The sequence below is a fragment of the Sorex fumeus genome, unplaced genomic scaffold (assembly GCF_029834395.1).
Source record: "Sorex fumeus unplaced genomic scaffold, SorFum_2.1 ptg000039l, whole genome shotgun sequence".
Taxonomy (NCBI): domain Eukaryota; kingdom Metazoa; phylum Chordata; class Mammalia; order Eulipotyphla; family Soricidae; genus Sorex; species Sorex fumeus.
The window spans coordinates 7,877,529-7,893,853 of record NW_026606096.1 but is presented as its reverse complement, the minus strand read 5'-3'; the positions used below and the strand labels follow the sequence as shown (position 1 = coordinate 7,893,853).

At 52.5% G+C, this 16,325-nt stretch overlaps 1 protein-coding gene across 2 annotated transcripts in view; it reads right to left on the bottom strand.

Annotated features, from left to right (window-relative positions):
• Window positions 1–1,119: 1,119 nt before the first annotated feature.
• Window positions 1,120–16,325, bottom strand: part of SLC25A37 (solute carrier family 25 member 37) — a 37,502-nt gene continuing 22,296 nt past the window's right edge. The window contains exons 2-4 of one of the 2 annotated variants that reach the window (XM_056119160.1): window positions 7,546–7,774; window positions 5,387–5,443; window positions 1,120–3,619 (exon numbers count right to left, since the gene is read on the bottom strand). In XM_056119160.1, the coding sequence (XP_055975135.1) occupies window positions 3,099–3,619; window positions 5,387–5,443; window positions 7,546–7,774 (807 nt within the window). In that variant the 3' untranslated portion in view covers window positions 1,120–3,098. Of the gene's footprint in view, window positions 3,620–5,386; window positions 5,444–7,052; window positions 7,152–7,545; window positions 7,775–16,325 lie in introns of those variants that run through there. The other variant, XM_056119161.1, reaches the window with a different exon arrangement.

The window sequence follows — 16,325 nt, the reverse complement described above, 5'->3', positions numbered from 1 at the left end:
CTCCACCCCAAAACACACAGTCCTCCCCTTTCCAAAGAGGGCAACAGCTGCGAGGAGGGAACAGGGATCTTCACAACACACACTTGTCCATCCTTATAATAAAGTTTGTGCATCTCACAGGTTGGAAGCAGCAGTACATTCGCATTGAACAGGCACAATCGTCCTTAAATAAAGATAAATAAAACCCAACTGGAAGAAGGCACGGGAGATGGAGTCCCGCAGGGCGGAACAGGGGGAATGGTGTTGGGGGGGTGGGGGAGTTTGGAAGGGGAGCACTTGAAATAAGACATTGGCATTCGAACACAAAAAAACAGAAATCACACGAGGCTGGTGGCCAAGTAAACTGCTAGGTTCAACCCAAAGTTCAGGAAACAATCACGAAGATTTATCCTATTTTCAATCCATTTTAATTCTATCATAAAAAAAAATAAAGATAATCCGAGGGGGGGGGGGAAATCCAAAACAAAAAAATTCCACCTTAAAATGGATCCAGAAGTGGCTGGGAATTCACATCATCATCTGAGCAGGGCTCATGCACAGGTAAGGACACAGAAGTGCACACACAGTGTGAGGGTGGGACCGGCTGCAGGGCAGTCCCCGGAGAGGAGTGGCCGAGTCCCCACCATGATTCGCTCAGCTGGGCATCAAAAGGGGTGTGGACTTCAGTCCTCCCCAACCCCAAAGTCACAATCAACCCAGAGACTGTGATGAGTGTGGGTTCCGCCACTAACTCTGGTGGTGGTCGGAGGAGGTGAGGGAAACTCCCTCAACACCAACAATCGCTTGTTTTTACTGAGTGTTTCAGCAGCTCTCAAAGCTTGCTCGGGAAGTGGCTCATTCAGCTCCTGATGACTGAGAGGGGAAGGCACAGTGGGTAGAGCTGCCTGTGGGTTTGGAAAGCTGCTCCCTACCTCTCTCCAGGATACCTGCACTGCCACCACAACCCAAAAAGCGAAGAGAGAGAGAGAGAGAGAGAGAGAGAGAGAGAGAGAGAGAGAGAGAGAGAGAGAGAGAGAGAGAGTGCCTTTTAAAGGAGACTTCCCGGAGAGGTGAAGCATGGCAAACAAAATCCTCTAAGAAATAAAGACAGTTCTTGCAGTAGTGGATCGATTAAAAAAAAAAAAAAGAATTCAATCTGCTTATTGCTCCAATCCCAGCATATTAAAAGGCAGGTAGGAGATAGTAGGAGCAGATGTAAACACTTCTGACAGCAGCAGTGAGTCCAGGGGCTTTCTGCAGCCCCAGGGGACAGAACTTGTTGCCCTGGTTTCCTCCTGGGGTCAGCTCCCAAGGGGGACGGGGCAACAGCTGGGCCCCCCAGCCCTGGAGCAGGGCCCTGCCCGAAGGTACACACACTTGAAGTGTGGAGGTGGCACTCCTTAGGGGGGAAGCAGCCCCAAGGCACTGTTGCAAGAGGTCTCGAGAGGAAAACTGTCCAGTGCCACCAGAGTTGTTGCAGGAAGCCACAGTCAGGAAGAGCCTGGGTCTGCTCCTCACACTGACCATGTCTGACCAGGTCAAGGTCAGGACCAGGCCTTCCAGCGTGAAAACACACGTGCTTCCTGCTTGGGTTTTTTTTTTTTTTTAAAGAGAGGCTCCAAAAGGAAATGATCCAGTCATTTGGTCTTGCCTTGGAGAGACCTGGCAGCCAATCGCAGGGCAAGGCTGGAGGAAACAGGCCTGCATTTTCTCCGAGATAATCTAGCTCTGCGGCCCCATTTCAGGACGCAGGAGACACCAACCAAGAGAGGCTGGAGATGGCTGGGGGTTGGGTGGGGTGGGGGTGGGTGTCCTGGTGAGTGTGCAAGGTCCCGCTTCAGCAGCAGGGCTGGCCCTAAGGCCTGGATCCGCTGCGGGGAGCTCTGTGAGGAATCAGTGGTAGGCACAGAGAGAGAGAGAAGCCAGAGATGCACTGGCCACGTTTTTGTGGGGTTTTAACTCCTCAAACTTCACTGGAAACAAGTTTTGGTCAAGAGACACAAGGTCCAGAATACCTGAAAAGTGCCTGCAGCAAAAGGTTGATGTGGAAAGAAGTCCCAGGCTGGAGGCAGCAGCATTGATGCCAATTGCCTGTCCCAAAAGAAAGCATTTCGGGAACTCTAAGTGCTGGGCCCGGGAGCATGCATTCCAGCCTCTGGAGGGAAGCTAAAGGTCTTGGTGGGTGAGATGAGTCATCTGCATTCCACTGGGGGCCATGTCCCCCCCACCCAGGGGTCATCCTGTCACCTGGTATTTGTGCCTGGTTTAGAGCAGAGCAAATGCACCCACACCAGACTGCAACTTTCAGGAAAGGAAGGGAAAAGGCACACGAAGGTAAGTGACTAAAGAACTCATCGTTTTGATTGTTTTAAACGTACCCTTTCTCCTCCCCCCCCACCACGAAAAGAGAAATTCAAATTATAAACTTTATTACTTTACATTCAAGTCAAACTTCCATTTGGAGGCTCGGCACAACTATAGGACTGTGTTTGGCAACTGATTCCTTTGGTGCCTTTTTTTTTTCCACCTAACCCAATGGAAGAATTCAGCCCTCTGATTTTTTTGTTTTGATTTTTAAAACAGCTTTATATTCCCAGCTGTAACACTTAATTGTACACATACGTGTACATACACACACACACACACACACACAAACACACACAAATCCAAAAACTTCTACATAGAAAAATAAAGGATAAACATTATCCATCTATTTTCTGCTGTGTACTAGAACTTTTATATACATTTTTTTCTTTCATGTTTTCACTCTCTGCACATTTTCTTCCCTCCCGTGTGGATCTACGTTTCTTGGGAGGAGACTGCGAGAGCGAAGCAGAAAAGCTACATTCCTCACCGGGGAGGAAAACGCAAGGCAAATCCTCACTCTCCGTCCAGAGCCTCTGCCCCCTCCTGCCACCGCCATGGATGTCCCTGCAGACCTTCCAGGAAGTGACGGTCTGGTCCCCCTTTCTCGAAGGCATCAAGGGGCCTCTCGAAAGGCCCGCCCTGCAAACACCCCTTGAAAAACACCATCTGGGGAGGAGGCAAGGGAACGGCCGCAGGCAGGGCAAGCCCTTGGAAAATAAAGGGTTCCGGCATGGCTTCCACCGCCCCTTCCTTTAGTACGGAGTCCGACTCTCCAGTTTGTGCTTGGTGAGGAAGTACTTGAAGAACTCATAGACGGACCAGGAAATGGCCGTGGAGGGCATCTGGTAGATGACGCGCGCCTGCATGCCTTTGAAGTAGCCGGGCAGGCCGTTGAGCTGGTACACGGTCCGAAAGGCGTTCACCATGCCCGAGAGCCGGCCGCTGATGTTGGCCAGGTTGAGGGCCATGTTCTCCTGGGTGTTGAGGAGGGTCTTACAGACATCCAGTGGGGTGGTGGCGGCCGCGGCCAGGGCCCCGGCCAGCCCTCCTGAGATGATGTGCGACTGTGGGTTGTAGCCCCGGTGCGGGTTGACCTGCTCCTGCAGGAACTCGTAGGTGATGAAGTGGATGGACTGGAAGGGAATGTTCATGGTCAGCTGCGTGGTGTAACTCCTGTAGAAGGCCCTCAAGCCCTCGGTCCTCCACACTGTCCAGACGCAGCTGAGGGCCGAGCGGTGCGGCGAGTTGTACATCTGCATGCGCTGCTTCACCACTGTGGCCGGATGCGCAGTGAGTGGCAGTTGGTTGGGCCCCACGGGGTCGGAGAGGAATGGGACGCCAGGCCATAAAGAGAAACAGTGAGTTTAGATAGACGCACGGCAAACAACGGGCCACCAAGAGCTAGCACGCACACGCCCCCGCCTGAGGGAGTCACCGAGGATGGCCAACAAACCCTCTGAAAACACAGTCTCGGTCCCCTCCTACAGCTCGGCTTCTCCGGCCTGAATCGAGCCCCAGGTGGCTGTTGACGCGGCAGCCCCCAACAGGACACTCTCCCTGACCTCACCCCCCAAGCCTGGACATTGCAGGCTGTAACTTCCACATCTCCGACAAAATTACTCCTGCCCAGCCCCAAAACCTGCTGGCCTCAGTCCTGCCCATGGACGCGTGAGCTCCGTCTTTTATGCTCAGTGTTCTGTTATCTCTCAGTGGAAACAGACCGTTTCGCTTCCAGGTCACAGGGCCCTCAGAAGAGACCCAAGGTCTAGATGAGTCCAAGTTCAATGACAAAATCCAACAAAGACCCTTGGCTTTGTTAACAAGGAAGTAACTGGTGGTTCAAAGGACACAGGCAAACAGGGCCAACTGTGGTCCCTGAGGTATAGTCCTTGTGTCCCTGACACAGCATTCCTTACTTTTCTTTTTTTTTTTGCTTTCTGAGTCACACCTGGTGATGCTCCTGACTTGGCACTCAGGAATCACTCCTGGTGGTGCTCAGGGGATCCTATGGGATGCCGGAGAACAAACCCGGGTCAGCAGCATAGGAGGCAAACTCCTTAACCACTGTACTATCACTTCCTCCCCACCTACTACCCCTATTCTCTACTCTTTAAAGGAATGAAGTCCTTTAACCAACAGCATGTCTGTCAAGGAAAAGGCAGCAGAGTTTGAATCTCGCTTTTCCCTCTTTTGAAAAATATAAACAAAATTTTTGCTAGGTAAACGTGAACAAGGGAGTCACTGATCAATTCGCTGCAGAAATCACCCTTCCCCCCCCCCCCCCCCCACACACACAAGCCCACCTCCCAGTGGGACTCCTCAGGTCCCTCAAAGACAGACTCAGTCCCCTTAGGTTTGGGCCAAAGACTCAGCTGAGGGCAAACAAGCAGTTTTAACATTACAAAACCAAAAAAAAAAAAAAAAACAGGCAAACTGATAATACAAGACACAAAATGTTAATACTTTGAATCCCGCAAGGGGTAACTTAAAGGTGGGGGAGAAACGAATCCCACGAATACCACGTGTCACACACAGAAGGGCCAGCTGAGAAGATGGCCGGCAGCAGCCCCAAGGCCCTCCCTGTCTAGAAAGAGCTGACAAGTCGGGAGTGCTCAGTGGGGTTAGAACCACTGTATAACGCCCCCCCAGGGCACATTCCAGGAAAAACTCTCGGGCGCGTGCACAAACAGGCTCTAGCGTACAGCAAACACGTGCAAAGAAATCACCAGCAGAGCCTGTTAAAACATACTCCTCTGGCAGAGCCTCTGCAACTGGCCTGGGGTGGATCCCAAGAATCAGCACTTCTAACATGCTGCCCGAGAGACGCCGGTGGTGGTCCGGGGACGACACTTTGAGCAACAGGAAGTCCACACAGCTCCCAGGCTCAGGCCTTCCTCAAGGCTTTTTAAATAAGGAGGCAAAGAATTCTCCTCCTTATTTTGGCCGGAGCCAGGAGCCCCCTGGCTGACCTTCAGTCCCACATCTACCACCTGCCCCTTGCACATCCCCCATGGCCGCTCCCTGGGCCCAAGAACATTACCTTCTGCTGGATTCATTACCGCATCATGCAGCAGAGTGGCCATACTCCCAGCTATGCCTGCAAAACAAACTCCAGAAAATTACCCTCCGGGATGGGTGTGCTGAGGAAGTGCCTGGAGCCTAAAGTCAGATGGATCCAAGGACACTGTTCTCTCTCTCACAATCAGAATGTACCACAATTCCACCCAGGTGAGCACTGAGGTTTGAGTTCCCAAGTGACCGAGGAGATGTCGGGGAAAGACATAGGTGCAATGTCTCCTTGAATCACTGGCATCGAAGCATTAATTCCAGCCTTTTCCTGCTGCACCCTTTGGAATTAATGGCACCCAGAGGTTCCCACTGCCTGTGTTTCTCCACCTTTTCCAGATCTGGGTTCCCTTCTGACCTGTTTCCTTCCTATGCTCCACCCCTGCCAGGTCTTACCAGTTAGTTGGTCCCCAAGACCCATGCCATGGCTCCCCATTCACATGATTTTTACCTGTGGCCCCCTTGGAAATCTCCTAACAACCCCCAAGCCCTCCACCCCCACTGAGAAACACTGATCTAGATCTTATTTTCCCCCATCCCTGGCCCTACTCTCCAAATGGGCTCACTTGGCCCTTAAGCAAGGACAATCAGATATCAGGCACATGACCAAGCAGGGGGAAAAAAATCATAAGAAACCATTAAGTACAAATTCTGAGGCAAAATTCGGGCATTTTTAAGAAAACAGCCAGTGTGGGTTAGTTTCAAAGGTGCAACTTTCTGGAGCTGACCTGTGCACTGGAGGAGTTTGCCTGGCCTGGAGTCCAAAAGCAGAAACTCTAGAAGCCTCAAAGCCTGAGACTTTAGCTTAGGGCTCTGAGTTTCCACCTCCCTCGGGGGTCACTGCCCATACAGGAGATCCCCTCTAGAAGGGAGACAGAGAGCACCTCAGAAATGCAGACACAGACCACAAACCACCCCCCCCACTCTGATCCCCAGGAAGGTCAAAACGCACCCCAGCACACGCCGCCATGAAGGAAGACAGTGCTGGGCACAGCTCGGCATAAAATGGGGGGACAGGGGGACAAAGCCCCTTCAAAGGGTTCCATGGCCAAGGACTGATGACATAAAGACAGTTTCCGCAAAATGGTTCCAAGGCCACAGAAACAGGACAAGCATCTGGACAGGCGGACCCCCTCAACAGATGCAACTCGGGGCCAACACTTAAAATGCAGAACACGTGTCCACAGGCCAGCCCCAGGCTAGCTGGTTATCTAGGTTCACGGGTGGAAGTGGTGCCTTTGGTTCTGAGTGAAACAAAGAAAAACGGGGAAAAGTTGCTGCCACTTACACTTACCTCCGCAGTGCGGGGAAAAATGAACCGGGTTAGACTAAATACCCTTCAATCCCCAATCCCATGTCATACCCCAGCAAAACCGACAAAAGAAAAGGCAAAACCCACCACTCAGCGAGGACCTGGCCTGGACAACAAGCCAAGGTCCGACCCCAGCTGCCCGCCAACCAGACCCCACCTCCCCGCCCCTCCCTCAAAGCAATCGAACTATCTCCCCCTTTTCCTGCAGAGGTGCAACTCATATCAACAGAAGTGAATGAGGGCGAAATTCCCAAATCCCCAGAAGCTTAAGGTGGGGAAGGCCTTCCGTGCTGCAGCAAATCCTTTGTCAGCCATAAAACTTCTTGACCTTTTAAAGCTTAGTTAGATCTTGACGATGCAGAGACCTGTAGAACCAGTTTTTAAATAGTCTCAAAGAAGCTGTCCAGATAACTTTTTTTTTTTGAAGCCAGCATTCAAAAGTTGTATTTCTATTCAGGGTTTTGTTTTGTTTTCCTAGATCTGATCATTATTTGTTTTTGAATGTTTTTTTTTAAATGTTTCTTAAAAACTGCAAAAACCCAAATGACAATAAAAATAAAACTGAAACACCTCTGTCAACCGACTGTCCCCAGGCTTCAGAAAACCAAGGAGGGAACAGAAAAAAAAGAAAAAGGTCTGTTGTGTGCGTGTGTGTCTGAGTGTGTTGGGGTGTGCCCGCACAACGCGGCTCTGGAGTTCTTTATTCATAAGCAAGTGAGGCGGAGCTGAGGCGTCAGGCTGCTGGGTCACGGGGAGGAGGGCCCTGGGGAAAGGTCTGTTGAAGGAGAGAACTTTCTAACTCCAGACAAACGCTCAAATACCGTTGGCTAGGTGGCTGTTTCCTTGGTGGTGGAAAACGGCATTGAAAGTCCTTTTCATGTTTTCATAGCAGGCAAAGTACATGGCGTGGGCCGGCCCCGCGCCCATCACCATCACGTTGAGGCCCCGCAAGGGCCTCCAGAAGCCTTCAGTCCGCATGATCTTCTTGAGGGCTCCATAGATGCTTGTGTACTGGGCTTTGGGATCTGGATTCAAACTCTGCATCCGCGTCTGGGGGAGGAGGAGAGAATGAGACGAGGCGTTAGTGAGGGTGAGAAAGAGGGAAAGGGAGAGGCTGAGAGCGGCAAGCATTTTCACAGAGCCCCCGGATTTCTTCAGAATATCCTTTTTTTTTTTTCCTACTTGAATCACCAAGATACACAGTTATAAAGGCTCTTCATGGTCAGGGTTCAGTCACACAATATTCCAACACCATCCCTCCACCAGTATACATTTCCCACTACCAATGTCCCCAGGTTCTCTTCTGCCCCTCAGCAGCCGCCTCTATGGAAGGCACTTCTTTCTTCTCTGTCTCTGTCTCTGTCCCCCGGCCCCTCCACTCCCTCCCCCACCTTTAAGGGTTTTCTATACAGATATTGAGAGGTTATGATGTCCGTTCCTGTATCTATTTTCAGTTCATAGTTCTTGTCCAGAATGATCATTTCCAACTACCTTTGTCATAGTGGTCCCTTCTCTAACCCAACTGCCTTCTCTCTAGCACTTGAGGTAGGTTTTCAATTGCAGACCAATCCTCCTGGCCCTTGTTTCTACTTTAGTCTCATCTTATGTGATATATATATATATATATATATATATATATATATATATATATATATATATATCCCACAAATGAGTGCAATCATTCTATGTCGGTCCCTCTCCTTCTGACTAATTTCACTCAGCATGATACTCTCCATGTCCATCCATTTAAAAACGAATTTCATAACTTCATTTTTCCTAACAGCTGCATAGTATTCCACTGTACAGATCTATCATGGGTTTCTTTAACTAATCATGTTCTTGGGCACTTGGGCTGTTTCCAGATTTTGGCTATTGCAAATAGAACTGCGATGAACATAGAAGTACAGATGGTATTTCTGCTGTGTTTTTCGGCCTCCAGGATAGAGTTCCAGAAGTGGTATTGCTGGGTCGTATGGAAGCTCAATTTCTAGTTTTTTGAGGAACGCCCGAATTGTTTTCCTAAAAGACTAGATGAGTCAGCATTTCCACCAACAATGAAGGAGAGTCCCTTTCTCCCCACATACATGCCAGCACTGGTTGCTCATGTTCTTTTTGATGTGTGCCAGTCTCTGTGGCGTGAGATGATATTCAGAAAAGTTTTGTTTCATTTTTTCCTGAGCTCCCACCTCCCTCTCTTTTCCCAAAGTCATGAATGTTATTATGCACAGAAAAGCAGGAAATGCACATGAAAACATCCACTTAGAAAGATATGCACAAACCTATGTCCCTTGCAGCACTTAGCCAGGCTATGGAAGCAATGTGGGTGTCCAGTGACAGACGGATCATGAAGCTGTGGTTTACAGACACAACGGAATACTATGCAGCCACAAGGAAGGGGGAAACCATGCAATTTCCTGCAACTTGGATGGAATCGGAGGGTTTTGTGTTAAGTGAAGTATGTCAGAAAGACAAGGGCAAAAACCAGATGTCTCGCTGATCTGTGGCATATAGAAAATCTCAGGGATGGGCAAAACATTGCCTCTGGCTTACAAGGGGAAAATGCCAAGGAATGAGAAAAGCGAAGGAGAAAGCAAGAAGAGAAGGTGTGGTAGTATCATAGGGGCAAGGGACAGAGGAGTCTGGTGTAGAGACGAGGTACTTGTGTATCTCTAAATCGCCAGAACCAACACTCGAACCAACCCATACTGAAAGCACGGTACCCTCACTACAATCATTCAAACTAAAAGTAGCCATCAAGGAGTCAGGCTGCGGGGTGGGAGGGAACCTGAGGCCACAGGTGAGAGGAGCTGTCACCAGGTGCTGAGACTGGAGGTGGGACCAGTCATAGAATGAATGGGACCGACATAGAATGATTGCGCTCATTTGTAGGATACAGTTACTGTCTGCCTCAAACCCTGTTCTAGGTAATTTTGCCAATCACAGTGTCTAAATAAGCATTTTTAAAAAGCAAATAAAAATAAACAATACGCTCAGAGACCAACTTAAATCTAAGTGTTATTTATCTTCTTGTGGCCCTAAATCTGATGTCTTCTGCATCCTCACATCATAAAATCAATAGTTGCTGAGTAAGGTGGATTCACCACCAGAACATGGGTGGGCCCTGTCTCATCAGTTGGAGATGTGGAAAAGAGAGAAACCTGGTGTGCCTAGAGAAGGAAGAATTCTGCCTCTGGGATTTGAACCTGAACCATCAACTCTTCCCTTCATCTCCAGGCAGCCATCCGGCCCTGCAGCTTTGGGACTTGCCAGCCACCTCCAAGTCCATGAATCAACTCCCTAAATAAACATACCATCCTGCCATTCATAAGCACCCCCCCTCCTCCCTCCCTTCCTCCCCCCACTCTCTCTCTTTCTGCCCTCCCCCCCCCCCAGGTGAAGACTAGAGCTGGCTCAGGCCTACCAAAGCAACATCATTCCTCCCTCTACTCTACTCCCGGTCTCACACGCCTGGCAGAGAGAGCATCCCCCATCCAAAAAAAAATAGAAAGCAAGTAGGAAAGGGCAGAAGGGCGTCTTCAACTGAAAGTGGGGTGAAGAGTCCCAGGCACTGTCCAATGCGGCCCCATTTCCCCCAAATCCAGGCCACAGAGGTACAGTGTGAACACGAGGGCTCTAAAATAGGGCTCATTTTCAGAGTTCAAATTTTCACCCATAAGTCCAATCACAAAGAAAACAGCCACACCACTGACAGCATTTTATTTGGCCAAGAAAGCGCGAGGCTGCAGCAACAATAAAATATAGCCCATACCATCCTTTATTGTAAACATTTCCTCTAAGGGCTTCTTAACACTTCAAAAAAGAAAATAGTAAAGAACAACTGCCCCAGACTGTAACACTGTCCTTATGTTAAACTGTGCTTGATGAAAAACACAGTTTTACCCTGTCCCCTACTGCAAGCCGTCATCACGCCCCCAGCTGGGTCCGGCAGCTGCTAAGCGCCAAGTGCCGGGCTCCCAGTACTGTGCTCCCAGGGATGGAGAAGCAGCTGGACCGGAGTCTTCCACCATCTCATTTCCTAGTTTAACAGTTTTTCAAAAGCGCCTGGAGCGGCCCAATACTGAGCGGCACATTAGAAACAAACCAGGGCAGAGGAAGGAGCAGCAGAGGCTGCGTTCGTGGAAATCTTCTCAGTCGGATTCAAAACCAGGCTTGCGTTAGGGCCAGCCATGGGGGCACTTCCCTGTGCTTTTTATAACTCCCCGGGACAAGCAGGCAGGGGCACAACGAGGGCTGCCTCCAGGGACCGATACGGGTTTCCCTGGTGGCAGTGAGACCCCAGTGGAGAGTCAGTCCCCATCTCAGAACTTCTGTCTCCTGTGACCTGCGACCTTGATGGTTAACCGAGGCCGACCCTGTTGAGAGCTGAGCCCCACCAAGGGGGCGTCATGATCTCCCCTAGATGGAGCTAGATGGTATCTAATTCAGGACAGGGCCCCACAGGATGAATGGCCAAAGGCAAGGCACTCGGGACACCCACCCTGGGACCAAGGGGCATCTCCTATTTCTCCCCTGCTAAACATAAAAACGCTTTCCCACCATGACCCATTGGCTGTCCACACCCCACCTTCGAGAGCTTTCCCTCTGGAGTCAAAGTCCATACGGAGGTATTTCCCAAGAGCAGGGAGTGGTCTGCAGGACTTCGGCCAGATGAATGCCAACCTGGTGGGGTTGTCCAGGAGAGACTCCGTGTGGGAAACCCCTAGAGTCACCCGCCAGGAAGAGGCATGTGTGGTTCTGTGGGGGAGGGGAAGGGGTCCATGGCCCCTTTGCTCATGGTGGGGGGTCCCTTCCCGCAGAGTAGGGTGGGGATCACGGGCTGGGCATATGCTCTACCCTTGAGTCATCTCCCTGGCCCACACCTCCCCCCTTAAATTAGCAGTGAACCCTTTGGGGTATGTATGACTGAGCCCAAATGTCCCATCTTCTGCGGGAAAAAAAATAAAAGGAGCTCTGAGTGGGATTCTTCAGCCCCTGAAAGTGGTCTGTCAGTGGGAAGGAGGGACCAGGCATAGCCCTTCCGCGCCCATAGTGGTCAGGGTGGCCAAGGTGGGGGAATCAAACCTCTTCAGTCCTGTGACGCCTTTTACAACCTGCTGGCAGGACCCTCCACTCAGGACAGATGTCAGAGCACCGAATGGGAGAGAAGAGGGAGACGGACACAGCCGGGCCGGGCTGCCCAAGAAGAGACGACAGTGGGGCAAGCCGGCAGAAGGTGCGTCACAGGAGAGGGGGAGCCGAGGCAGGGAGCAGGGACCAGTTGAGGCTCCTCTCCTCAGAGAGGGCTCCTGCCAGGCCGGGCCCGAGGGCTGGGCATGTCTCATCAGACATCCCACCTGCCAGTGTTCCAGGGAGGGAGTGAAGACAGGCCCGTGTCCATCCCTGGGTACGTGAACGGAAACGCCCAATGCTGTCTGTCCACGGCAAGCAATTCTCCTGCTTGTGAAATGGAAGAGGGCCGGTGAGGCCTCTGGGGGGCACGAAGGGAGCCACACACAGAGGTCAAGTGGACCCTGCCCCCAAGACGGACGCCTCGAGAGGGACCTCCACACCAGAGACAGGGGAACCGGCTGTTGTGGGGGAGGGGACAGGGGTGCTGGGGACAGAGTTTTGCTTTCCAAACAAACAAACAAAAAGCCCCAGAGTCTGGGCCTGGATGCCGGTGACAACGGCAGCACACTGAGGCGAAAATGTCTACCACCACCTCAGGGCAGCTGATTCAGCATTCCAGGTATTTATAATCACAATTACAGAAAGTCAAGAATGAAAGTGGAGAGAAAATATATCAGGATGCACAAAGGGGGAGCGATTAAAAACATACCATACTCACACACCCACAACCCCACCACCCCACAACTCCCCACATACCTCACCCCCCACACGTCCCCAACACATCCCTCTCCACACATACCCACATGTGCCCCCCACTCCCCACATATCCCAAGCACACACAACCCCATAAGCTCCCCCATAAATCCCCTCCACAGACACAACCGCCCCCCCAACCCCACACATACTCCACATATCCCACACACATCCCACATACACACACACCAGAGAGACCCCCATGTGCCTGCCCTCCCTGGTCTCAGTTCCTGCTCGGGGTCTACCCAGCGCTAGGCACACTGTCCAAACACCTTCCGTTCTTTTTGCTTTCACTCTCTCCTTGTGGGAATTTACCCGCACACTCTCATAGGGAAGGCCCGGACGCCTTCAGGACAGCAAGCCCTGGACAGGTTCCACAGCTGTGGGCAGCGGGAGCCAGCCACCTCCCCAGGACCTGAAGGTGCCACACGGCCCCCTGGTGGCAGTCCGGGAGGAGCCTGGGTGGGATGGCACAGTTGGAGGCCCACGCGCATGTGCGTGTGTGTGTGTATGTGTTGTGTGAGTGTGTGTGTGAGTGTGTGTGTGTGAGTCCATGCATGCATGCGTGCGGACTCGGCTTTACGCCTACCTCACCAGCTCTTCACTGCACGCTCAGAGGAACAGGACGGAGAACATTACGTGACCCAGAAACCAGGGAACTGAGGCTTCCGACCTGACTGGGCCATCCTCTGTGTAACCTAACCGTGCCCCCTCCAGTCCTAGAATGTTCTAGGAGAACACCATAGCCATGAGACAAACTAGGTTTGTTCTGAACTGGCTCCAGAAACTCCCGCAAGGCCAGAATGGAGTGAGGGGTGTCAAGACCGTTCCCCCACCCCCGGGTCCCTCAGCCTCCCCCAAAAGGCAAACAGGGAAAGCCTGCCTGCGTCCCTGTTCTCTTACAGAGGAGGAGGGAGGCGGGAGTGGAAACTGCTGGGAGCCCATGAGCTCAAGGGATCGGGTAACAGGAGCAGCCAGCCTGGGCGAGCACCTAGATCACCACCTACCTTCAACAGGAAAGGGGATCCCGGGCAGGAAGGCGTGTGCCCAGGACCCTACAGGAGAGGAACCATCATGAGAAAAGCAAAGGGAACAGGAGAAGCTGCCTCCCGGGGATCCTGTAGAGGCCAGCCAGGCCCAGCTCAACCCCTGCCGTGTCTGACCACGTCCTGGTCAGCATCCCGATCATGTCCAGCCTGACCTGGCCAGGGCTGGGAATTCCCTCCTCTCTCAGCAGTGAAAAGTAATCAGGCTCCCACGTGGCAAACCCCCGTGGCACTCGCTGTTAGGACCCGTTTGTTCCCCCACGTGGAGCTCAGGCCACGCCCTCCCGGGAGAGAGACGGGCCGGGTTCTGGCCACGGTGTGAACGGACAAACATCCCAGCACAATGGCAGGCACGGCTCCCACCAAGGAAGCAGGGCCGCGCGCCAGAGGCTGGCCAGGATCTCGGTTCCCGGCCTTCTCCCAGGGAAGGGAAGTCAGGTTCCGGAGGCTTCGAGCGCTAAGAAAAGGGCAAACAATGCTAGCATCTGCAGCCTGGCGTCTGCAGCAGAATCAGGAACCAAAATAGTCCTCTGCCTTCTCTCCTCTCTGCCAACAGCTTTCCAGGAGCACGACGCTGACAATCAAGCAGCTAGATGACATCATGGCACCTGGGGTTGACAGCAAGGCCCAACCATTGCACCCCGTTGTCACCAAGCACCTCTGCAAAGCCTGTCCCTCAGCCCCCCACACCTGCCCTCTGCCTGAGGGGTCTCCTGACAGCCACACCCCAACACCACAGCCTGCAATGTGGACAGGAGGGAGTGCTTTGTAAGGGGCCAGCATACCTTCCAGAGGAAAACATGGGCTCTACTTGGGAGGCATGGAAGGCCTGTCTGACCTTCCAGAATGCTCCGGAAGGGCACACTACAAATGAGGAAACCAAACTACTGCTAGAGCCACACACAGTAACACCCGGCACTCAAGTTCCAAGCTGCCAGTGATCCAACTCAGAGCCTGTAGCCGTGGCACTGGGCTCCTCAGGACCACTCCCTGCTCCTTAGAAAAACTCACCAGGAACATGGCTCCCAGCCACCAGCCAACCCTGTCCTGCACAGAAGTCACAGTGGAGTGCTACGGGACGCCCATAGGGGACCCACCTACAGCATCTGCTGTGAGGGTCTTCCCACATCTCCCAAATCAGCGACATTTGTCAATGTGAAGAGAGCACACTATTTTTTTTTTCCCAATCAAAGGGAAGATCTGACACTCAAGTTTACAAATCACACAAGGGACAAAAACGACTCCTCAAGAGGAGTCACTGGTGCTGCCATTCCCAAAAGGAGGCCGCAGGGAAGTTCCAGAAGGTGCCAAATGACATTTCAGATCTAGCCAAAGGCAAGCGCACTGCAAAAAAGAAGCAAAGAGGAAACAATGCACTGAGCACCGTGGGCTGACCTCCCGGTTGACCTGTGTCTGTCCACATCCCTGAACCTCTCCACGCAGGCCCACCTCCAACCCCGAGCTGGGGAGGATGGGTGGAAGTGGACTCACTCTGCGAGAGCCCCTCACAGGGCGCACTCTGCCTTTCAGTAGGCCCAACGCACAAAGGGGGGGCAATTCTTACAAAACCACTTTTGCCCTGAAGAGTCCAGCGCTCTCTGTGCTCCTGGTCTGTGGACCATGAGGTCCTGGCTCAGAGCTGTGTGCCACCAGTCACTCACATTCCCCAGACACCAGTCTGAAATTGTCCTAGTGAGGTGTGCTTCAGGGGAAACTGCTGCTTCTGGGGTGCCCAGAAGTGACTAACATACTTCCCTAATGAAGTTAAGAGAAAACACAAATTCCACCAACACAACCGAAACTCAAGTTCCCGAAGTTTCTCCCAGGGAAGAAGCCCTGGCACCCAACAGCCCCTATGGAGCTGGCCAGTGTGAAGACTTGGACCCAGGCTCACATCCAGCCCGGCCAGGGTGGTGGGAGAGAGGATGCCCGGGTAGCACCAGGAGCGAAAGCAGTGAAGCCTTCATGGCAACTCTTACTACGGCATCTGGGGTTCGGGCAAATTGCCGTGTGCCAGGCCAGGACCGGGGGTGAGGAGGGAGGTACCCGTGGAGAGGTGGTCCAGGCCAGCTGGGCAATAGGTCGGTCCCTGTTTGCTGGGGGGAAAGCCAAGCTGAAGCTGGACTCAGGAGGCCCCGAACACCAAGCTAAGGAGCTCTAGTGAAGCCTTTTCCCTGGCTCCACACTGAACAAGATGCTGAGAGCTAGGAGGAGATGCACGGCTGGACAGACGGGGCAGCCTCGGGCCTCAGAAACCTGCCCCGCCGGCTCGTCTACCAGGCTGGTGCCACTTTCTGGGGCTGTGACGGCTCTCAGGCCACCGTGGGGCAGCCGTCAACTCACCCACCTCAGGGTCAGCGGCCTCCTGTCCCTGCTCATGCCTGGAGCTCCCACTTTTCCTTTCTTACAGGAGCCAGGCCTGGGCTTTTCTCCATCTCTAGAAAATTCGAGAGCAGGAAGGGGAGGAATAAAGGAATCCATGCCTGGCTCAGGCTCAACGTACTGAGGACAAGCTCAAAACATCCTGTTTGTGACACGCCCAAAAGATTAAATTATTACTGCTCTACAGGTGGGCAAATTCTCAAGATGCCAGGTAACAGGGCTGGGATTTCAGGGGTGGGATTAGGGACGTCACCGGGAGACGAAGGGCAGGAGAGTGCTGGGCTGGAAAG